At 60.3% G+C, this 22,986-nt stretch overlaps 1 protein-coding gene across 2 annotated transcripts in view; it reads left to right on the forward strand.

The window, feature by feature from the left end:
- GAREM2 (GRB2 associated regulator of MAPK1 subtype 2) overlaps positions 1–22,986 on the forward strand; it is a 58,632-nt gene that overhangs the window by 26,417 nt on the left and 9,229 nt on the right. Inside the window, exons 1-2 of one of the 2 annotated variants that reach the window (XM_038396346.2) lie at positions 4,020–4,637; positions 5,968–6,108. Coding sequence is in view for 1 of the 2 variants with exons in the window: in XM_038396345.2 (XP_038252273.1) it covers positions 5,968–6,108 (141 nt within the window). In the remaining variant the exon portion in view is untranslated. Of the gene's footprint in view, positions 1–4,019; positions 4,638–5,967; positions 6,109–22,986 lie in introns of those variants that run through there. The other variant, XM_038396345.2, reaches the window with a different exon arrangement.

Raw genomic sequence — 22,986 nt, forward strand, 5'->3', positions numbered from 1 at the left:
CAGGGGGCTCCGTAGGGGGGCAGTTTAGGGGGCTCCGTAGGGGGGCGCTCTCCCCCCGCTGTCAGTGCTGAGCCCAGTGCCCCCGTGCGGGGCGAGAGGGCTCCGTAGGGGGGCGGTTCAGGGGGCTCCGTAGGGGGGCGGTTCAGGGAGCTCCATAGGGGGGCGCTCTCCCCCCGCTGTTAGTGCTGAGCCCGTTGCCCCCGTGCAAAGCGAGGGGGCTCCGTAGGGGGGCAGTTCAGGGGGCTCCGTAGGGTGGCGCTCTCCCCCCGCTGTCAGTGCTGATCCCAATGCCCCCGTGCAGTGCGAGGGGGTTAGTAGGGGGGCAGTTTAGGGGGCTACGTAGGGGGGCGCTCTCCCCCCGCTGTCAGTGCTGAGCCCAATGCCCCCGTGCGGCGCAAGGGGGCTCCGTAGGGGGCAGTTCAGGGGGCTCCGTAGGGGGGCAGTTCCGGGGGCTCCATAGGGGGCGCTCTCCCCCCCCTGTCAGTGCTTAGTCCAATGCTCCCGTGCAGTGCGAGGGGGCTCCGTAGGGGGGCAGTTGAGGGGGCTCCGTGGGGGGCAGTTGAGGGGGCTCCGTAGGGGGGGCGCTCTCCCCCCGCTGTCAGTGCTGAGCCCAATGACCCCGTGCGGCGCGAGGGGGCTCCGTAGGGGGGCAGTTCAGGGGGCTCCGTAGGGGGGCAGCTGAGGGGGTCCGTAGGGGGGCGCTCTCCCCCCGCTGTCAGTGCTGAGCCCAATGCCCCCGTGCAGCGCGAGGGGGCTCCATAGGGGGGCAGTTCAGGGGGCTCCATAGGGGGGCAGTTCAGGGCCTTCGTGGGGGGCGCTCTCCCCCCGCCATCAGTGCCGAGCCCAATGCCCCCGTGTGGCGCAAGGGGGCTGTGTAAGGGGGCAGTTCAGGGGGCTCCGTAGGGGGGCAGTTCAGGGGGCTCCATAGGGGGGCGCTCTCCCCCTGCTGTCAGTGCTGAGCCCAGTGCCCCCGTGCAGCGTGAGGGGGCTCCGTAGGGGGGCTGTTCAGGGGGCTCCGTAGTGGGGCGCTCTCCCCCTGCTGTCAGTGGTGAGCCCAATGCTATCGTGCGGCGCGAGGGGGCTCCGTAGGGGGGCAGTTGAGGGGCTCCGTAGGTGGGCGGTGCAGGGGGCCCCATAGGGGGGCGCTCTCCCGTGGCTGTCAATGCTGAGCCCAATTCCCCTGTGTGGCGCAAGGGGGCTCTGTAAGGGGGCAGTTCAGGGGGCTCCGTAGGGGGGCAGTTCAGGGGGCTCCGTAGGGGGGTGCTGTCCCTCCCCTGTCAGTGCTGAGCCCAATGCCCCCGTGCAGCGCGAGCGGGCTCCATAGGGGGGCAGTTCAGGGGGCTCCGTAGGGGGGCAGTTTAGGGGGCTCCGTAGGGGGGCGCTCTCCCCCCGCTGTCAGTGCTGAGCCCAGTGCCCCCGTGCGGGGCGAGAGGGCTCCGTAGGGGGGCGGTTCAGGGGGCTCCGTAGGGCGGCGCTCTCCCCCTGCTGTCAGTGCTGAGCCCAATGCCCCCGTGCAGCGCGAGGGGGTTCCTTAGGGGGGCAGTTCAGGGGGCTCCGTAGGGGGGTGCTGTCCCTCCCCTGTCAGTGCTGAGCCCAATGCCCCCGTGCAGCGCGAGCGGGCTCCATAGGGGGGCAGTTCAGGGGGCTCCGTAGGGGGGCAGTTTAGGGGGCTCCGTAGGGGGGCGCTCTCCCCCCGCTGTCAGTGCTGAGCCCAGTGCCCCCGTGCGGGGCGAGAGGGCTCCGTAGGGGGGCAGTTCAGGGGGCTCCGTAGGGCGGCGCTCTCCCCCTGCTGTCAGTGCTGAGCCCAATGCCCCCGTGCAGCGCGAGGGGGTTCCTTAGGGGGGCAGTTCAGGGGGCTCCGTAGGGGGGCGCTCTCCTCCCGCTGTCAGTGCTGAGCCCAATGCTCCCGTGGGGCGCGAGGGGGCTCCGTAGGGGGGCAGTTCAGGGGGCTCCGTAGGGGGGCAGTTCAGGGGCTCCGTAGGGGGGCGCTCTCTTCCCGCTGTCAGTGCTGAGTCCGTTGTCCCCGTGCGGCGCGAGGGGGCTCCGTAGGGGGGCAGTTCAGGGGGCTCCGTAGGGGGCGCTCTCCCCCCGCTGTCAGTGCTGAGCCCAATGCCCCCGTGCAGCGCGAGGGGGCTCCGTAGGGGGGCAGTTCAGGGGGCTCCGTAGGGGGGCGGTTCAGGGAGCTCCATAGGGGGGTGCTCTCCCCCCGCTGTTAGTGCTGAGCCCGTTGCCCCCATGCAGCGCGAGGGGGCTCCGTAGGGGGGCAGTTCAGGGGGCTCCGTAGGGGGGCGCTCTCCCCCCGCTGTCAGTGCTGAGCCCAATGCCCCCGTGCGGCGCAAGGGGGCTCCGTAGGGGGGCAGTTCCGGGGGCTCCATAGGGGGCGCTCTCCCCCCGCTGTCAGTGCTTAGTCCAATGCTCCCGTGCAGCGCGAGGGGGCTCCGTAGGGGGGCAGTTGAGGGGGCTCCGTGGGGGGCAGTTGAGGGGGCTCCGTAGGGGGGCGCTCTCCCCCCGCTGTCAGTGGTGAGCCCAATGCCCCCGTGCGGCGCGAGGGGGCTCCGTAGGGGGGCAGTTCAGGGGGCTCCGTAGGGGGGCAGTTGAGGGGGCTCCGTAGGGGGGCGCTCTCCCCCCGCTGTCAGTGCTGAGCCCAATGCCCCCGTGCGGCACGAGGGGGCTCCGTAGGGGGGCAGTTCAGGGGGCTCCGTAGGGGGGCAGCTGAGCGGGTCCGTAGGGGGGTGCTCTCCCCCCGCTGTCAGTGCCGAGCCCAATGCCCCCGTTCAGCGCAAGGGGGCTCCGTAGGGGGGCAGTTCAGGGGGCTCCATAGGGGGGCAGTTCAGGGGCTTCGTAGGGGGGCGCTCTCCCCCCGCTGTCAGTGCCGAGCCCAATGCCCCCGTGTGGCGCAAGGGGGCTCTGTAAGGGGGCAGTTCAGGGGGCTCCGTAGGGGGGCAGTTCAGGGGGCTCCATAGGGGGGCGCTCTCCCCCTGCTGTCAGTGCTGAGCCCAGTGCCCCCGTGCAGCGTGAGGGGGCTCCGTAGGGGGGCAGTTGAGGGGGCTCCGTAGGTGGGCGGTGCAGGGGGCTCCATAGGGGGGCGCTCTCCCCTGGCTGTCAGTGCTGAGCCCAATTCCCCTGTGTGGCGCGAGGGGGCTCTGTAAGGGGGCAGTTCAGGGGGCTCCGTAGGAGGGCAGTTCAGGGGGCTCCGTAGGGGGGCAGTTCAGGGGGCTCCGTAGGGGGGCGCTCTCCTCCCCCTGTCAGTGCTGAGCCCAATGCTCCCGTGGGGCGCGAGGGGGCTCCGTAGGGGGGCAGTTCAGGGGGCTCCGTAGGGGGGCGGTTCAGGGGGCTCCGTAGGGGGCGCTCTCCCCCCGCTGTCAGTGCTGAGCCCGTTGTCCCCGTGCGGCGCGAGGGGGCTCCGTAGGGGGGCGGTTCAGGGGGCTCCGTAGGGGGGCAGTTCAGGGGTCCGTAGGGGGGCGGTTCAGGGGGCTCCCTAGGGGGGCGGTTCAGGGGTCCGTAGGGGGGCGGTTCAGGGGGCTCCGTAGGGGGGCAGTTCAGGGGTCCGTAGGGGGGCGGTTCAGGGGGCTCCCTAGGGGGGCGGTTCAGGGGTCCGTAGGGGGGCGGTTCAGGGGGCTCCGTAGGGGGGCGGTTCAGGGTCCGTAGGGGGGCGGTTCAGGGGGCTCCCTAGGGGGGCGGTTCAGGGGTCCGTAGGGGGGCGGTTCAGGGGTCCGTAGGGGGGAGTTCAGGGGCTCCGTAGGGGGGGCGGTTCAGGGGGCTCCGTAGGGGGGCGGTTCAGGGTCCGTAGGGGGGCGCTCTCCCCCGTACCCCAGCACGGCACGAGGGGGCGCCCTGCTGCTGCAGCTGCAGCTGCTCGGAGGGAGCCGCGCCCGGGCCGGCGGAGCTGTGGGAGCGCTGGGCGGCGGGATTTGGTGTCGATCCCGTGGTGCCTCCAGCGGGGCTTGGCGGCGGCTATTGAATCGGAACAAGGAGGCGTCGGCAGCGCAGCGCACCCTGCCCCTCTTGGGGCGGAGGGCGGCGAGATCGGCGCGGGATATTCCCCGGAACAGCCTCGCGGAAGCGGCAGCGCCAGGCCGCTCGGGGGACGCGAGGACTCGCCCGCCCCGCTCCCCGGGGGCGGCCCACGGGGCCCCGCCGCAGCTGCCCGCGGGACTTGCAGGGAAACTCGTGTGGGCCAAAGCGGCTTGGCGGGGTGTCGGAAACCCGTCGGCCTGCGCTGTCCAGCGTCGGGGAACCGCGTTTCCCCCTGGCCGGGCAGTGAGTCTCTGGGAGCAGCCCGGGGGTTTTCAGTCCCGCCTGGCCCCCGTTTCAAAGGTGGCCTTGGGGTTCTCCGGGCAGCCGAGGGGACGCTGGCGTTGAAATCAGCGCTTCACGCCCAACGCCCCGCTTTGACGAGCGGTGTCACCGGGGCCCCCCCGCCCCCAGCCCGGCAGCCGCGGAGCCAGGGGGCTGCCCGTGCTGCAGCCCATGGGGAAGAGTTCGCAGGCTCTGGCCAGGCTGGGGAAAGTGACAAACTGTAAATAACAGTGACACTTTTCATAAAAGAGCCGGTGACCAAACAACACTTTAGCTCATATGAGAAGCAGTAAATCCTGGAAGGCCCAGGCCAGAGAACAGTGCCCAGGAGCAGAGAGGTGAGGGGAGGGGATCAGGCTGGCCGGGGTGCTCAGGGCCGGCTGCGTGGGAGGTGCAGGGTGCTGGGGCAGGTGATGGGGGGAGGGATCAGGCTGGCCGGGGTGCTCAGGGCCGGCTGTGTGGGAGGTGCAGGGTGCTGGGGCAGGTGATGGGGGGAGGGATCAGGCTGGCCGGGGTGCTCAGGGCCGGCTGTGTGGGAGGTGCAGGGTGCTGGGGCAGGTGATGGGGGGAGGGATCAGGCTGGCCGGGGTGCTCAGGGCCGGCTGTGTGGGAGGTGCAGGGTGCTGGGGCAGGTGATGGGGGGAGGGGATCAGGCTGGCCGGGGTGCTCAGGGCCGGCTGTGTGGGAGGTGCAGGGTGCTGGGCAGGTGATGGGGGGAGGGGATCAGGCTGGCCGGGGTGCTCAGGGCCGGCTGTGTGGGAGGTGCAGGGTGCTGGGGCAGGTGATGGGGGGAGGGGATCAGGCTGGCCGGGGTGCTCAGGGCCGGCTGTGTGGGAGGTGCAGGGTGCTGGGGCAGGTGATGGGGGGAGGGGATCAGGCTGGCCGGGGTGCTCAGGGCCGGCTGTGTGGGAGGTGCAGGGTGCTGGGGCAGGTGATGGGGGGAGGGGATCAGGCTGGCCAGGGTGCTCAGGGCCGGCTGTGTGGGAGGTGCAGGGTGCTGGGGCAGGTGATGAGGGGAGGGATCAGGCTGGCCGGGGTGCTCAGGGCCGGCTGTGTGGGAGGTGCAGGGTGCTGGGGCAGGTGATGGGGGGAGGGATCAGGCTGGCCGGGGTGCTCAGGGCCGGCTGTGTGGGAGGTGCAGGGTGCTGGGGCAGGTGATGGGGGGAGGGATCAGGCTGGCCGGGGTGCTCAGGGCCGGCTGCGTGGGAGGTGCAGGGTGCTGGGGCAGGTGATGGGGGGAGGGGATCAGGCTGGCCGGGGTGCTCAGGGCTGGCTGCCTAGGAGGTGCAGGGTGCTGGGGCAGGTGGTGGTGAAGGGAGGGGATCAGGCTGGCCGGGGTGCTCAGGGCCGGCTGTGTGGGAGGTGCAGGGTGCTGGGGCAGGTGATGGGGGGAGGGATCAGGCTGGCCGGGGTGCTCAGGGCCGGCTGTGTGGGAGGTGCAGGGTGCTGGGGCAGGTGATGGGGGGAGGGATCAGGCTGGCCGGGGTGCTCAGGGCTGGCTGCCTAGGAGGAGCAGGGTGCTGGGGCAGGTGGTGGTGAAGGGAGGGGATCAGGCTGGCCGGGGTGCTCAGGGCCGGCTGTGTGGGAGGTGCAGGGTGCTGGGGCAGGTGATGGGGGGAGGGATCAGGCTGGCCGGGGTGCTCAGGGCTCTCTCTGTCCCCATTGCAGGAGAGTACGTGGAGGGGGTGAGTGACCAGGACGTGCTCCTCATTCACTCCTGCCGCCAGTGGACCACGGTGACGGCCCACAGCCTGGAGGAGGGGCACTACGTCATCGGGCCCAAGATCGACATCCCACTGCAGTACCCAGGTACCAGGGCCATCGGGGGGAGGGGCTGGGGTCTCTCTCCCAGGTGTTGTCTGAGCTGTGCGGGGCAGCCCGGGAGACAGTGCTCAGCCAGCCCAGCGCCCCCGCTTCTATGGGGCAAAGGAACCTGCGGCTTCCCAGAGGCGTGCTGGGGCAGTGCCCAGCCACTGGGTGTGGGGGGAGATGGCACATAGCATCTGGCTTTTGGGCGTGGTGGCGTCTCTGGGGGTTGGGAGCCTGGCATCATCTCTAGGAGTTCAGCAGTGCCATGGTGGCGTTGCTGGGAGCTCGGAGGGACGTGGCAGTGGCTCCAGGGGCTCAGATGATGTGTCGGTGTCAGGGGCTCAGGGACGTGGCAGTGGCTCTGGGGGCTCCGGGACGTGGTGGTGGCTTTAGGGGCTCAGGGACGTGGCAGTGGCTCTGGGGGCTCCGGGATGGGATCTGGTGGCATCTCGTTCTCACCATTGCTAGAGGATGACCCCAGCTATGTTTGCTCTGGGATCCCTTTAACATCCCATGGCCACATTTCTCTGCCCTCATCTCTCTCCTGGCTTCCTCCCTTATGGGGCGCAGCTGGGAACGCTCAGGTTTGACCCCAGCTTGGGGCTCCCGGGCAAGGGTCCCAGCTCAACTTGCGCCTCCATGTCCCTGGGAGTTGCACTCGAGCAGGTGGGCTTTGGCGTAATGCCCTGGGCACAACCTGGCACATCCCTGGCTGCTGGGATGCTCCTGCACCCCCAGAACATCAGACGTTCTGGTACTCTGGGAACAGTGAGACCCTGACCCGCTGGCATGACCTCGCATGCACCGTACGGGCAGGGTGGGGCACTCTTCAAAGTGGTGTCCCCTGCCCCATACTGGACAGAACCGTGTCCAGTTTTGTCTCAGTACCGGCCAGGGGACAAACCAGAGACAAGCAGGATGGTCGGGTGCATGTGGACAATTGGCCAGCCCAAGGTGTGGCATGACAGAGATGGGGCAGGACCAAGCTAGAGGGGAGCAAGGACTGCTGGGTTCCTGGAGTGATCTTACCCTGTCTTTGCCTCAGTTTGCCCAGGTGTGAGCTAGCCCTTGAAACCAGGGCAGGGGATTGGCGTCCCGTGCTGCCCACTCACCCGAGCACAGCCGGAGGCATTAGAGGAAAACACCCAAGGGTGCAATGTCACCCGCGTTATTCCTTCGAATTCAGCCTGCTCGGGAGAGACCCGGATCGTACGTTTCTCCACCGAGGCCCTGGTCGCCGAGCTGGCCCCGGAAAGCCCATGCATGTAAAGTGAGAGCTTGTGATGCTAACCGTTTCTGCGCCCCACACCACCCACTACTGCTCTGTGCCAGGGCTGGTCACCCTGCACAGGGGCACATCCATGTGGAGCAGCCCAATTCCCTGGGGCAGTGGACTTGCCAGCTGGGGGATCAAGCTGGGAAAAAGTCTCTCTGTCTGCATTTGGGGCTTGTGCGAACCATGCGACACCCACAGCTGGATGCAGGAGCCCAGATTGGGGGAGGCCGACTGGGGGACCCCCACCCTGCTTGGTTCTTCAGTCTCTTTCTCCCCTTCCATTGTTTCCCTCCTGTGCTGTTCTAGTATTAACCCTGAACGTCCCTTCATCTCCGGGGCAGGCTCCAGGACTAGTTGGACTTTGCTCTCCCGGCTGAGTCCTTCTAGCCGGCTCCCAATTCCAAGCGAGGGACTGCAGCTCCCTTTCTCCTGCGTGCGGCTTTCCCTGCTTCCGCCGGGGCAGAGTTTGGCCCCTCGGGGAGTGGCAGCGCCCCAGGGGCTGAGCCCATCACAAGCCGAGCGGTGGCTGCAGCCCTGGGGGCTTCGCATGGGTCGGTGGAGCCCCGGGACTTCCCGGAGGGGACCTGTGGAGCTCAGAGAGGAACCAGAGGCTCCATGATGGGCGAAGGGGAACCTGGGGGGGGGAGCCCAGGTGAGTCAGAGGTCAGGGGTCGTACAGGAAAGTCGGCGCCACGCCGGTGCGCGGCTCCGCTCCTTGGCCAGATGGTGTGTGTGGGGGGGCATGCTTCAGCGCTGAGATCACTGCAGCCGCCGTGGCGAGTGCCCTAATGCCCGTGCTAAGTGCATCCCCCTTGGTAATGAGTCCTGCTGATAAATAAATAATGGGACATGGAGGCGGGGGGCAGGGGTGGGGGAGGGGTAATCACCGGTTCCAGCAGGAGACGTAGGGAGGGGGACCCCGAAAAACGTGTTAACCGGCTTTACTGGGGTCATTCATGGGACAGCGTCAGCAGCTCCAAACCGGGCGCAGCCGCAGCCCAGGGGCCCACGGCACCTCCTGGGGGAGCCCCATGGGGCTGGGCTCCTGCACCCTGCAAAGGCTCATGGGATTGTTTGTTTGGTCAGGTTACGTGTTTGTGACGGTCACTAGCTTGGGCCAGGCTGAGTGGGAGTGGGTGACCCCCTACCCCGACAGAACTAATGCCCCTCAGTCCCGACCTGCAGCCCCCCTGCTATCCCAGCCCTGGGCTCCCCCCAGCTCTGCCAGCGCCCCTCAGTCCCGGCCTGCAGCCCCCCTGCTATCCCAGCCCTGGGCTCCCCCCAGCTCTGCCAGCGCCCCTCAGTCCCGGCCTGCAGCCCCCCAGCTAGCCCAACCCTGGGTTCCCCCCAGCTCTGCCGGTGCCCCTCAGTCCCGACCTGCAGCACCCTGGCTATCCCAGCCCTGGGCTCCCCCACAGCTCTCCCGGTGCCCCTCAGTCCTAACCCACAGCCCCTGCTAGCCCAACCTGGGTTCCCCACATCAACTCCCAGCTCAGCTGGTGCCCCTCACTCCTGCTATCCCAATCTTGGGCTCCCCCAGGTCTATTTATGCCCCTGATGCACATCCCCCTGCTACCTTCCCAGCCCTCCAGAGGTCAGCCGATGCCCCTCCTGACCCACAGCTTCCTTCCTGCTAGTCCAGTCTTGGGCTGTCCCAATACCCCTCCCCAAAACTGGCTTCATCTCTGCTGTTCCAGTCCTGGACATCCCCGCAACTCTGCTGGCACCCCTTATTTCAAACCTGCAGCTTCCCTCATCACTTCAGTACTGCGGAAAAAGGCTGCCCCTTGCTCTCTCCCATTCCCTTGCATGGAGCATGGCTCAGACCTCGGCAAGTGTCCCCGGGTCCAGGCACTTGGAGCCGCTCTCCTTTGGAAGAGATCTGAGTCTCACACTCCCCGGGGCGAGGGTGACATCCAGAGGCAGGCCATGGTGCCGTTACGGAGCCGACCGCTGATCTCCGTCACTCTAGGGTGAAACTGAAGGAGTCCAGGGAGCTCCTGGGTTTATGCCAAACACAGCGATAGCAGGATCCAGGCTCCAGGGACGCCAGCTCAGCCCCATCAGATGTGACACATGGAAAAGCAGCAGCAGTGTCTCCGGGAAGCTACGTTGCCGAGCCGCATGAGCTGCACAAGAGCAGGGCTTAGGGTTTCAGTCCAGACGCTCTCTCTGCACTGCAACCTTCCCAGAGGCAGCGCGGCGCAGTGGGTGGGGCGCTAGGGTGGGTTCTGTTCCACGCCTTGCCGTGAACTCACCGGCTGACGTTGGGCAGGGGTCTGCTCCCCTGTGAGCGAGGTGGGGCCCGGCGAGGCGTGTGCTCTTCAACTGCAGAGAACTCGGGCCCCCCAGACTCTCAGATGAACTGTTGCCCTGTGTCACTGAGTCCCCGGGCGATGCTCTGGAACTGCTCCCTACGAAGCCAGTCAGGACTCTGGGAGTGGATGGGTCATTACACAAAGTAAAACTATTTCCCCATGTTTATTCCCCTCCCCCCCCAGCATGTGCCAGCATGTGCAGGACACACGGCTCACCCGGCTTCCCCCTTCCTGGGTCTGACCTCGGAGCATTCAGCATCCTCTGCCCCCCCTGCGCTTCCCACAGCGAGTCCGCCCAGGCGGGGTCCTGGGAAAGCCAGAGGGTCCTGCCCCCCAACTGCGCAGACAGACGTGACTCTCAGCCAGCCAGGAAAACAGAAGGTTTATTAGACAACAGGAACATGGTCTAAAACAGAGCTTGTAGTACAGAGGACAGGACCCCTCAGCTGGGTCCATTTTGGGGGGCAGTGAGCCAGACAACCCCGTCTGCACTTCACTCCATGTCCCCAGCCAGCCCCAAACTGAAACTCTCCCCAGCCCCCCCCCCGGGCTTTGTCCCTTTCCCGGGCCAGGAGGGCACCGGATTCCTTTGTTCTCTACCCTTTAGCTCTCACCTTGCAGAGGGGAAGGGCCCAGGCCATCAGTTGCCAGGAAACAGCGTGTTGGCCCTTCTCTATGTCCAGACCCCTGCACACCCCTCCCCTCCAGGGCTCTGCAATGATCATACACCCTTATCCCACCCCCTAGATACTTAAGAACTGCATAGGGGAAACTGAGGCACTCCCACAATATTCAGAAAAAACATTAAGAACAGTCCCACTTCGTCACACCCTGCCATGGTGCTGGTAGCCACCGCCGAGTAAAATCCCGACCCTTCAAGTGCCAATGGCATTTTCTAATCACTTGTGGGGTGGGAGCTAGATAGTTTTGTGTGTGAATGAGCCTGGGGGCAGTGGACAGCTCTCAGGAAAGTGCCTCCTTCCCAGAGCTCGCTCCTGGCTGAGTTGTGTGCGGACACAAAAGCCTAAAGCAGAAAGTTCTCTGCCCACGGCACAAAGCCCCAGGGTGGATTTTGCTCCAAATAAAATAAACTGGAAAGCGTCCAAATGGGGTTCAAGAGGAGATGTCTGAGTGGCCCCTGCCACAGCAGAGCTCCAGCTGTAGCCTGAGCGCCCAAGCACCCCTTTGATACCAGTATGTGGAGGTGAGGGCAGCCCCCCCCCGCCAGCTAAGAGGAGGGTCCTGGAGCTCCAGTTAGGATCCGAGGGCTTCCCAGCTGGGAGCCAGGCAGGCAGTGAGCTGGGTCTAAGTAAGCAGCTCCTAGCTGCGGTCAGGTTCACTAGAGGCTGGGGAGGGGAAGGGAGAAGGCCCATGAGAATTTCAGAATCATGCATGGACGCCAGCTAACCCCCACCACGAGAGCTCAGGGCTGGGACCCAGGAGGTTCTCCGGAGACTCTCCACTGATGCTACAGTATTAGGGCTTTTATCCCCTTGCCTGCAAGCTAGGACAGAGCAACAGACACATGCGTGGCCAGTTGTGACTTCCCTAGGGAACATAAGAGCGGCCATACCGGGTCAGACCAAAGGTCTATCTAGCCCAGTATCCTGTCCTCTGACAGTGTCCAATGCCAGGTGCCCCAGAGGGAATGAACAGAACAGGGAATCATCAAGTGATCCATCCCCTGTTGCTCATTCCCAGCTCCTGGCAAACAGAGGCTAAGGTCACCATCCCTGCCCAGCCTGGCTGATAGCCATTGATGGACCTACCCTCCATGAACTTATCTACTTCTTTTTTGAACCCAGTTATGGTCTTGGCCTCCACAATATCCTCTGGCAAGGAGTTCCACAGGTTGACTGTGTGTTGTGTGAAGAAATACTTCCTTTTGTTTGTTTTCAACCTGCTGCCTAGTAATTTCATTGGGTGACCCCTGGTTCTTGTGTTATGAGAAGTAGCAATAACACTTCCCTATTTACTTTCTCCACACGAGTCATGATTTTATAGACCTCAATCATATTCCCCCCCCTTAGTTGTCTCTTTTCCAAGCTGAAAAATCCCAGTTTTATTAATCTCTCCTCATATGAAAGCCGTTCCATACCCCTAATCATTTTTGTTGCCCTTTTGTGAACCTTTTCCAATTCCAATATCTCTTTTTTGAGGTGGGGAGACCACATCTGCATGCAGTATTCAAGATGTCGGTGTACCATGGATTTATATAGAGCCAAGGTGAAATTTTCTGTCTTATTATCTGTCCCTTTTTTAATGATTCCCAATATTCTGTTTGCTTTTTTGACTGCTGCTGCACAGTGAGTGGATGTTTTCAGAGAACTATCCACAATGACACCAAGATCTCTTTCTTGAGTGGTAACAGATAATTTAGACCCCATCATTTTAGATGTAGACTTTGGATTATGTTTTCCAATGTGCATCACTTTGCATTTACCAACATTTAATGTCATCTGCCATTTTGTTGCCCAGTCACCCAGTTTTGAGGGATCCTTTTGTAGCTCTTCACAGTCTGCCTGGGTCTTAACTATCTTGAGTAGTTTTGTATCATCTGCAAATTTTGCCACCCCACTGTTTACCCCTTTTCCCAGATCATTTATGAATATGTTAAATAGGACTGGTCCTAGCACAGACCCCTGGGGGACACCACTATTTACCTCTCTCCAGTCTGAAAACTGACCATTTATTCCTACCCTTTGTTTCCTATCTTTTAACCAGTTACCAACCCATGATAGGACCCTTCCCTCTTATCCCATGACAGCTTACTTTGCTTTAGAGCCTTTGGTGAGGGACCTTGTCAAAGGCTTTCTAAAAGTCCAAGTACCCTATATTCACTGGTGACACATGCACGCACCGTCCAGCTGGCCACTTCTGTGCACGGCTCAAGGGGCCAAAGCACAAGGGAACAGGATTCTTTGCAGGTGTGAAAAGGACACCCCTGGGTGCACCTGGAACCACTCCCGTCCCATTGTGCATGTGGGACACGCACGAGAGCCGGGGTGGGGGCGTTTGTGCTTCCAGCTACGGCCCGGCCTCCAGCCCCTTCTCACTATCATCCGTCTTTATTGATCTGATTGATTTGCTCAGTGCCTGGGAAGCGCTTCTCACAGCCTCGCAGTGTGGGTATCATCATTCAAACCCATTGACCGGCACACACCGCTGTCAGCCAACGGGAGCGCAGAAAGAGCCGGTGATCACAGTGCCCAGCCGAGCTGACAGGCTGCACTTGGGCCCTGGCAGATCAAGGCAAGGGGATTCCAGAGAGAAGAGCCCCGGCCCGCCCACCCCACAGATGTACCCCCCGGTGTACCCCCAGGTCAGCCCCAGCGATGCTGCTGAGCCCAGCTGTCAGGATGGGACTTGGGCAGAAAAAAGCGTTCTCTTCCCCTGCATTTAAACCACGTGACTTGTGACCAGGAGGAGGCTGATTAGCCAGTGCGAGGAGACCGAAGTGTTACCCCTTATCAGGGCGCGTGGTAGCACAGAGGGCTTTGCCCTCTCCAGGCCCTTCGCCGACATGTGGTTCTGGCTCTGTCCCTCGGGAGGCCAGCCAGTCAGTATCATTTTCCCGATTTACAGAAGGAGAAACTGAGGCTGAATTGGAGCCTTGCCCAAGGTCACCTAGTGAGTCGGTGTCAGAGCAGGAATTAGACCTGGGGAGCTTCTGACTGCCCATCCTTTGCCCTTACCAGGGCTCCTCACTTGGGTCAGCAGAAGGGTTTGAACCTGGGACCTTCAGTGCTAAAGGCAGGACTGTCAACTGTTTGAACTCAAGGGCTGGCTTGGTAGCAGAAGCTTGTCTTCCTGCGTGGTCCAGGCACTAGAGGAGTAGGTGACGAGGTGCATCAGACCTCGCTGGGCCTTGGAACGTGAACCTCGCCGCTGGATGATTCTTCTCTTCAGTCCCTCAAATTCCTTTGGGCTCGTGGTGTTCTCCTCTGTCAGACGTATAATCTCGAATGCACGTGCTCCTCCAAGTCTGAACGCTCACCCTTTGCTAGTGAACTCAGTCTAGCCAGGTAAAAACCACACCTGTCCCTCTTCTTCCTTTCAGGACAGAGGAGAAAATCCTGGGGGATCACTGGTCATTTTATAGGCAGATTTGACAGCTGTTTTCTATTGACTTGGGGTTGTGGGTGATACATGAAAGGGGTCTCTTCTCAGAGAAGTTATTGGGGTTTGTAAGGGGGTTGGCGTAACGTGGTGTGTGTAGGATTGGGGCAATTTTATAACATTTAGGACAGCTCAGTTTGGCCTTTTCTCTTCTCTTCCCCACCCTGTTGTGGGGGTTCTTTTCACGGTGGAGCTCCTGGCGTGACGCTCTGCTGCAAAGGACGCTGGGAAAGCAACAACAATGAAAACGTTTGCTAATCAAATTCATCCCAGAGGGGCTTGGTTTGTAGGCAAAGGAGAGTAAAGTGGCCGGAGGAGCTCATCAATAATTCATCATTCCTCAAACGTGCAAATCCAGCGCCTGAGTTTCTGAGCACTTTCCACCCTTGGCAACGAGGAAAATTCCATGTACTCCCACTCCCCCAAAGGCCCGCCCACTTATTTTGACTCCTCTCACCTAGGCGCATCTTGCTGTTGCAGTGAAAGTTCATGGCAGCGCAGAGAGCGACATCGCAAAATAATTTGCAGATGATAAAAAACTTCTCAAGATAGTTAAGTCCCAGGCAGATGGCGAAGAGCTGCAAAAGGATCTCACTGAACTGGGTCAGTGGGCAAAAAAGTGGCAGATGAAATTCAGTGTTGATCAATGCAAAGGGATGCACATTGGAAAATATAATCCCAACTATACATATAAAATGATGGGGTCGAAATTAGCTGTTAGCACTCAAGAGAGAGATCTTGGAGTCACTGTGGAGAGTTCTCTGAAACTAGGGTGACCGTATTTCCCTATGCTGAATACAGGACACCTGGTAAAATTACTCGTATGCAAGCGAGTTCAATGGCAACCAATCAGAACTAGGCAGGACAAACGTTCAAATTAACATCAAGTTGACTGAGCCCCTATTAAAAAGAAACACTGTGTAGTTGGATTCTTTTTATTTACCTTCTTATCTTTAAGACTTTAGGGTTCACACAGGGAGGGATGACACCCCTCCTCCCCTGCACACACAGGGAGAGGTGACACACACACACACTCCCATACACCTCTCTTATACTGGGGGTAATCGATATAAATCCATGGTACGCCCACTTCTTGAATACTGCATGCAGATGTGGTCACCCCTTCTGAAAAAAGAGATATTGGAATTGGAAAAGGTTCAGAAAAGGGCAACAAAAATTATTAGGGCCCTGGAACGGCTTCTATATGAGGAGAGATTAATAAAACTGGGACTTTTCAGCTTGGAAAAGAGACAATTTAGGGAAGATATGATAGAGGTCTAGAAAATCATGACTGGTGTGGAGAAAGTGAATAAGGAAGTGTAATTTACTCCTTCTCATAACACAAGAACTAGGGGGTCACCCAATTAAATTAATAGGCAGCAGGATTAAAACAAACTAAAGGAAGTATTTCTTCACACAACACACAGTCAACCTGTGGAACTCCTTGCCAGAGGATATTGTGGAGGCCAAGACCATAACTGGGTTCAAAAAAGAAGTAGATAAGTTCATGGAGGGTAGGTCCATCAATGGCTATCAGCCAGGCTGGGCAGGGATGGTATCCCTAGCTTCTGTTTGCCAGGAGCTGGGAATGAGCGACAGGGGATGGATCACTTGATGATTCCCTGTTCTGTTCACTCTCTCTGGGTCACCTGTTACTGGCCCCTGTCGGAAGACAGGACACTGGGCTACATGGATCTGTGGTCTGACCCAGTCTGGCCGTTCTGATGTTCTTGTGTGTTATGTTCCTGATCGCGCCATCCCCAGAGCAGCCCCTCCTGCGGAGATCTCATTGCTCCCATGGCAGAGCCAGCCCTTGCTTTCCCATTAGTGACGGGGCAGGTGCGTGTGACTCCTGACAATCCGGCGGGGGGCATCCTCGCAAACAGAGCCAGCGGCCCGCGGGTTTTGTTTCGAGGCCTCTGGGACTGACCCTGGGGGCAGGCTGTGACACATGACCTAGGGGCGGATGGCGCAGCTGTTACCTTGGCCTGGGGCCAGCCGGGTTTGCTCCGGGTTATGCAGTTTCCGATCTGCCCAATGGCGCATCACAGAGCCAGGTGCTCGCCCTAGCCGTGGTGCTGGGACCAGGCAGGGTCACTGGGCCTTAGCTTAACTGGTCACTATGAACTATGGGCCTTTTACTTTTGACTTCAGTGGGAGCAGGGCTAGACCGATGCAGAGTGCCTTTGACCCCCGCCCCTCCCCAAGCAACGTCTGCAACCACATTGGCCCCATGCAGCATCTCCCTGGACATACGCCGGCTCCACGCCTGCAGCATTCGCTAGGGCGAGACAGAAGCTTAATTCTATTGCCCAGGCCCGAGTGGGGAGGGATCAGAGGGTAATGCAAGCCGGGAGGGTCTGTGACTCCCCAGCTCCCCAGCCAGCCGCTCACTACCGCAGGCCACCTGCCTCACCTGCCTGGGCCCTGTCCCTCTGGGTTGGTGGTGCATGCAGCAGCTGTCGCAGTCCCCGGGCAGGGAGGGAGGCGAGGGGCCGCAATTCTTTCCAGCCCAGAATCCCCACGGACGCCAGTTGTTTACATTTTGCATTTCACTTCTCCTGGGGCAGTGACTCTGGGCTGGTCAGCTTCACGCCAGGTTTATCCTCCCTGTGACTTGCGGGTACCATGGCCTGATGCTGCTCTTGTGTTTGGGTCTCCAGGGGGACGGGCAAAGCTCAGTTCCCTGCAAACATTTCTGCCTCTCTGGGTCAGTCATGTCTCTTAGAGACCAAAGCTGAAACCACATATAGAAAAGTTTTTAATTGCAAGGCACTTTAGCCCTAAACACCCTCCCTCTCTTCCTCCCTTTAACCCCGGGGGAAATCCCCCTTCCTTCGCTGCGCATGGAGGTTGTTTTCTGCCCACAAGGGAGGACCCATTTTTAAACAAGGCCTTGCTCTTTGCCAGCTGGCTGGTAATTGGTTCCAGCCAATAGACGGACATTGGCTGTGATTGCATGAGAATCATTAATAACCGGTGTCTCCCCCCGCCCCCCCACTCTGGTACTAATGGAGGTGACTGGGCAGGGCCTGGCTCTGCAGCACTTTGGGGAGGCAGGAGTTTACCCCAAAGAATAGATCCCCGAGGGATTTGATTACTGTATTTCAGAAAACAGCTTGATGCCTCTAGCAGGCATGCCTGCTGCTGGGGAGCTGACGCCGTGGGACGGTGGCCCAGACCCACATGTGCGAGTCAGAACTCCTCTGTGTACCCACATTCACGGAGACCAGCCAAGTCATTCCACGTGTGACTAAACCGAGATTTGAACCCAGCCCCCTGGCAGAGAAAGGCCGGGACCATCAACCAGACATTAACCTTCCCAGCCCTTGGGGATGTTCCAGCTTAGCTGGGCCAGGCTGGGACCTCTGAATCTGTGCAAGGTGGATGGGCTGCAACTCAGCCAGGGCTTGGAGCTCGTCGGTAACCGGCAGAGCCCGGCAGGAGAGGGTCAGAACCCAGGGATGGGGATCAGTCTCTCCCCTCGGCCAGTATGGTCCGCACATCCCAGCGGGCGCTCGGCCCCGGCTGTCACCCTCAACCCCGTCCCCACCGTCCGTCCCCAGCATGCGGGCCAGGCCCCCCCAGCACGGTTCGTTCCTGACCCTCTATGGGAAACCCAGCAGCCGTGTGTTTACATGCGTTCCCCGTACGGGTCAGGGAGGCCGATCCGTGGATCGCTGGGATCCTGGCCTGGACACCAGAGGGGACCAGACCCGGGTGGTGGCGCTGGCTGCTTCCCCTGGAAGGTGGATCATGGACTCAGGAGTGGGTGTGAAGATGGGGGCAGGGGCTGGCAGGGAGGGGGAGGCCCCCTTCTGGTAGCTCCAGCCCCCCCAGCCGCGATCCCCCCATACACACGCCGGACGAGGGGCGGTTGCTCTCGCGCGTGGCTGGCAGCGGTGCTGGGTGACCGGTGGCCGTCGGGCTCAGGGGCAATGCGGCGCCAGAGGGTCTCTGCCCGTCAGCTGCCCCGGGGCCGGGGCTCTGGGCTCTGTTAGAGGAGACAGCGTGGGGAGGGAGCGGAGCAGGGCACAGGGACCCCCCATGCAGCCCGTCGGGGCGCTGCGCTGCGCTGGGCGTGGCGGGCTTGGGAACGGAGCCGCCTGCGAGCGGTTTCCATGGCAATGGGATGTTGGAAACGGCCAGGGAGGGAAGCCGAGGGTGTCTGGGAGCGGGAGCTAACGCTGCTGTCTTGGGGGGCGAAGGATCCCCCCCGTCTGTGTCTCCCCCCCCCCCCCCGCGTGCCCATTCCTGGCTCTGCCGTGAGCAGACAGCCCCAGGCCTCGCCAAGGTTGCAAACCAAAGAGACCCCTTGGAAGCCCTTCAGGTGCTGGGGGGGGGTGAGGTCTGTCCGTCCGTCCTCCCACTGAAGCAGCGTGTTAGGGGCTGGGGCGCAGATCTCGGCTGTCCAGGGTCAGGAAAAAACGGTCTCGACTCGGGGCTGGTTGCTGGGCAGCGAAGGTTCCCAGATGGCACGGCTGGGCCTGCTGCCCGCCCGGGAGCCTCCCCCCTCCGGGCAGCGTGTTTCCTGCCAGTCACCCGCTGCTGAGCCATGCAGAGCGAGCGGGTGAGGGAGCCCTGGCGTGGGAGACCGGGAACCGGTTGGCATTTGGCATTTCATCCTGGGAGCGGCGGGAGTTGCGGGGCCGGGGCTGGGCTACTTGACCACGCTCTGGAGGGGGCCGGGGGGCAAGGGTGATGGCAGAGGAGATGCTGAAGTGGAGGGAAGGAGTCAGAGAAATCCCAAGCTTTCTGGGCCCAATCCTGAAGGGCACGGATCCCCTCTGTAGCACTTCTGCACTGACCCATGGGGTCAGCCCTCCCCCGTATTGATCTCCCTCCGGCCTGCACAGCCCCCGTCTCTGCCTCCATGGGACCCACCCTACCCCCAGCTGCTTCCTCTCCATCCGTGTTATCACAGTGGGCAGTAGAGAGCCAGGAGCTGCCGTGTGGCCGAGCTGCCTGCTCCCCTGTTGGCCCTCCTCTAGGCTGGAGGGCAGGGGGCATGGGCTCTCCTTGGGTTCACACGAACTCCAGGAGGTCCCAGCCCAGGACACTGAGGTGGGGCAGCCCTAGTAGAGGCCTGGTACTGGTGTGTGATGCCCAACATTGCCCGAGAATATTCCTCCCTGGGTTAGAGCCCTGCTTCCTCTTTGCTCCCCAAGAGCGATTGAGCTTGACTGGCCCAAGAAGCCGCGGGAAGTGAACGCTAAGGCTGCAGGGTCGTGGGGAACCCAGATTATCCACCTGTATGTGTTGTTGGCAGCGTTGCTGCAGCCATGTCAGTCCCAGGATGTGAGCAGGACGTGGTGGGTGAGGTGATATCTTTTACTGGACTAACTTCTGCTGGTAGAAGGGCATGCTTTTGACCTCCACAGGGTCTTCTTCGGAGTGTCTGAGCTAAACACAAGGTGGGACAGACTGTTAAGCACAAGTGGTGCACACATGCTGCAGGAGACCACTTAAAATGAAGTGGGCAAATGTGGGTTAGCCGGCAGCAGGGTGTGTAATGAGCCATGAAACCAGTGTTTCTGCTAAGTCTGTGGTGTTTAGTGACCAGCAGTTATGAGTTTAAGTTCCCAGGCTCATCTTTTGAAGGTGTTGTGCAGGGGTCCTTTGAGGATGAGCACTGAGAGGTCAGATATGGAGCGATCGCTTTGAGGAAAGTTCGCCCACAGGTGATGGGGTGTTGTTTTCTTTTGCCATTTTTCTGCATGAGTTCACTTGAAAACGTAATGTTTCTGTGGTTTCACTCAGAGAGTTGTTGTTGGGACATTTGATGCACTGGTTGTGGTACATCACGTGTTTTGATGGGCATGCATACTGCCCATAGATCTTGAAAGGTGTGTTACAGGGGGTGTTGATAATTGTATCCATGGCGATATGTCTGCAGGATTTGCATTTGTTGTTCTGCCAAGGTCTGGTGCTGCTTTGAGTTGGTGGGTCCTGGTCTGTGGAGAGCTTGCTTCGAAGGATGAGTTTGGCGAGGTTGAGGAATTGTTTGAAGGCCAAAGGAGGGGCTCAGGAAAGATTTCTTTCAGGCTGTAGTCCCCATTGAGTATGGGTTGTAATTGTATGATGATATCCTGTTTAGGTTCTAGTGTGCAGTAGTAGGTGACAACTAGAGGTGTGTAGTCACAGGGGGTTTATTTCCATACTGAAGCAAGTTCCCTCAACGTATTTGGATGGCCCATTCCATGATCCGATCTACTTCTCTGGTGGAGTGTCCTTGTTTGCTGAAGGCCGTTTTAGTTGTGTTAAGATGTGTATCCTGAACTTTCTCCTCGGAGCATGTTCTTTGGTATCTGAGTGCCTGGCTGTAGATAGCAGATTCCTTGGTGTGTTTGGGGTGGCTACTGGATCTGTGGAGGTAAGTGTGGTGATCCAGGGCTTTGTTGTATACAGTCATTTGTAGGGTTCCATTGCTGAAGCTGATTGTGGTACCCAAGCAGTAGATGCTGGCGCCGAAGTGTTCTAGGAAGAGTCTGATGGATGGGTGGTGGTTGCTGAAGTTGTGGTGGAAGCCTATGAGGGAGTTTGGGTCGTCCGTCCAGAGAATGAAAATACCATTGATGTATCTCAGGTACATTGTTGGTTTTGTTGTGCATTTTTACAGAACTTCTTCCTCAAGGTGGCCCATGAAGAGGATGGAATATTGAGGAGCCATCCCAGTACCCATGGTTTGGACAAAGTGTTTGTTGTTAAATGTGATACTTTTGTGGGTGAGGATGAAATGAGTGAGTTTGGCAATGGGTGTGGGGTGGATTTCCGAGCTTTGTCCATTGTCTTTCAGATATTTGAGGCAGGCAGCGATGAAGGATGTCGGTGTATAGGGAGGTGATATCCATGGTGGCGAGGATGGTGTTCTGAGGGAGTTTGTTAATGTTTTAGAGTTTCTGGAGGAAGTTGGCCCTTTGTGTGGTGAGTAGTTTGAGGATGGTTTCTCAGAGTCCTGTTCAGTAAGAATGCTATGGCCAGATATGATGGGTCTGCTTATGTATCATGGAGGGTCCCTGGGATGGCTTCATCGGGGATGAGGTTGTAGTTTTTCTTGGAGTTGTCTGGAGAAGGATTTGACAGTAATTCTAAATTTCTGTGTGATTGTGATGTGGGGTCTTCTGTGAGTTCTTTATAGCAGGGGGTGTCACAGAGTTCTCTGCTAGCTTCATTGATGTTGTCATCATGAGTAAGGGCTACGATGGATCCCCCCATGTCTCTAACTTGTATGTGTAACCCACTGGTAAAGTGAGTGCTGTATCTGCCCTCTAGTGGCTGCTCCACAACAGGGGTAACAGCCCCCTACTGCTGCCAGCTGAGGGAGTTACTCTGCTGAGCTTCAATGCTGAGGATAACAGCCTACTACTGCTGCCAGTTAATGGCATTACTGCATCATGTACTACTGCTGCCAGCTAAGGAAGTTAGTGCCTCGGTACTGAGGGTAACAGCCGACTACTGCTGCCAGATAAGCAAGCTACTCAGCTGTGCTTTGGTGTGGTATGTGTGTATGTTACACACACACACTCACACAAGTATATATGCTGGAAGTTCTTGCACACTTGTCCAATCAGGAAAGGGAAACCATCTTCTGTGGTTTATTTGACCAGTCATGAAGAAGTAACAGGGCTTAATTTTTTGCCATCAGTGCACAAAGAGCTCTGGGCCAAATAAGCCCCACAAGAAACCAGCTTATGGAGCAAGTAGGTGCCCAGGGATATTCGCAGAGGGTGAGAGGGGCAAAGGGGCTTATATGAGGCCGAGGTGAAGTCCCACTTCCGCCCAGAGGCCTGGCAAACTCTGGGCCCAGATGAATTCCGATTGGCTTGGAGGGGTTGAGAGCCAGCCGCCGGGCTGGCAGCAGAGGTGATGCTGGAGAGCAGCGGATCCGCTGGGACTGTGTCAGCTTCCCTCGGCGCTGCTCCGGGTTGTGGTCAGCACGGAGCCATGTTCTGGGCCTGGGAGGGCTGCATCACACGGATCGGTTCTGTCTAGCCCGCCAGGCGGATTGGAAGTGGGCGTGTGGGGAACACACCATCGTCCCTTAGTGCCATCCCCGGAGCTGCAAGTGCCCCTCTGCTCCGGCACAGACCCCGGGCAGCCCCTAAACTCCTGGATCTCAGCGGCTCTCCTGGAGGACGGGTGTTATCTCATTAGAAAGTGTCTCAGCTAATCAGAGGAATAACTTTAGCACCGCCCCCCCCCCACACCCCTTGATCATGTGGCCCTGGGGGGCACAGGGGTCTGGGAAGCACATGGGCACTGAGGGGCTAAGGGGGCGGGAGCAGTGTCCGATTGTCCCCTATTGGCAATGGCTGTGTATTACCATGCCCGCCTGCGGAAGGGGGCTGACCTTAGGTCTGTGCTAAGTGAGCCCCCGGGACGTCGCCTGCGCTGCAGGCTTTGCTAAGCAGGAAGCGCTTGGCCATGGCCCATTGATCCAGCCGGCCCTCCCTCTGCTCGGGGATTTCCTGCTCTCTCCCCACGCCATGCGGGGGCGGGGAGGTGGCTTTCCCGTAAGCCAGCTGGCCTCTTCTCTGTCTGCCCCCTTCCCTATGGCCAGGAGGGTCCCTGGGAGAAGAGGGAAAGGGCTGGGTGGGAGTCAACGGGCTTTGCTGGTGTAAGGATAAAATTCATGGGCCAAATTCGCCATCCTCTCTGAGGTCAGTGGAGCTACCCGAGGGATGGGTTTGGCCCTATGGCCCTGCCCTGCCCCATAGGCCCTATTAGCCTGGGACCTTCACCCACCTCCCAGCTGTGGGTGTTCACCTGGTGCCTGCCGATGGGAGCTGGACTGTTCCTCTTCTCCTGTCATCTCTCTGCAGCTCTGGACAAGCTGTGTCGTGTCCTCCCAGCCCTGGGCTGTATCAGCAGGGGGGATCGTGCGAGGGCCGGCCCGGGAACGTGCTCCCAAAGGGCACTTCCCCATCAGTGAAAGCACCCGCCTCGCATCTTCCCGGGCACCCTCTGCGCCGCTATTGCAGTGAGCGTGGGTGCTGCAGATCCTGAGGGCACCAGCCGTTGAGCCCTGGTGGGGTGTTGGGCCCCCTCCAAATGACGACACCCTGCTTTGCAGGCCTCTGTATCCCTGCAGCCTGAGGAGGGAGGGAGACCTGGGGCGACCCCGTGAATAAAGCCTGGGGCAGGAACCCCCAATATTTGCACCGA

The sequence above is a fragment of the Dermochelys coriacea genome, chromosome 3 (assembly GCF_009764565.3).
Source record: "Dermochelys coriacea isolate rDerCor1 chromosome 3, rDerCor1.pri.v4, whole genome shotgun sequence".
Lineage (NCBI taxonomy): Eukaryota > Metazoa > Chordata > Testudines > Dermochelyidae > Dermochelys > Dermochelys coriacea.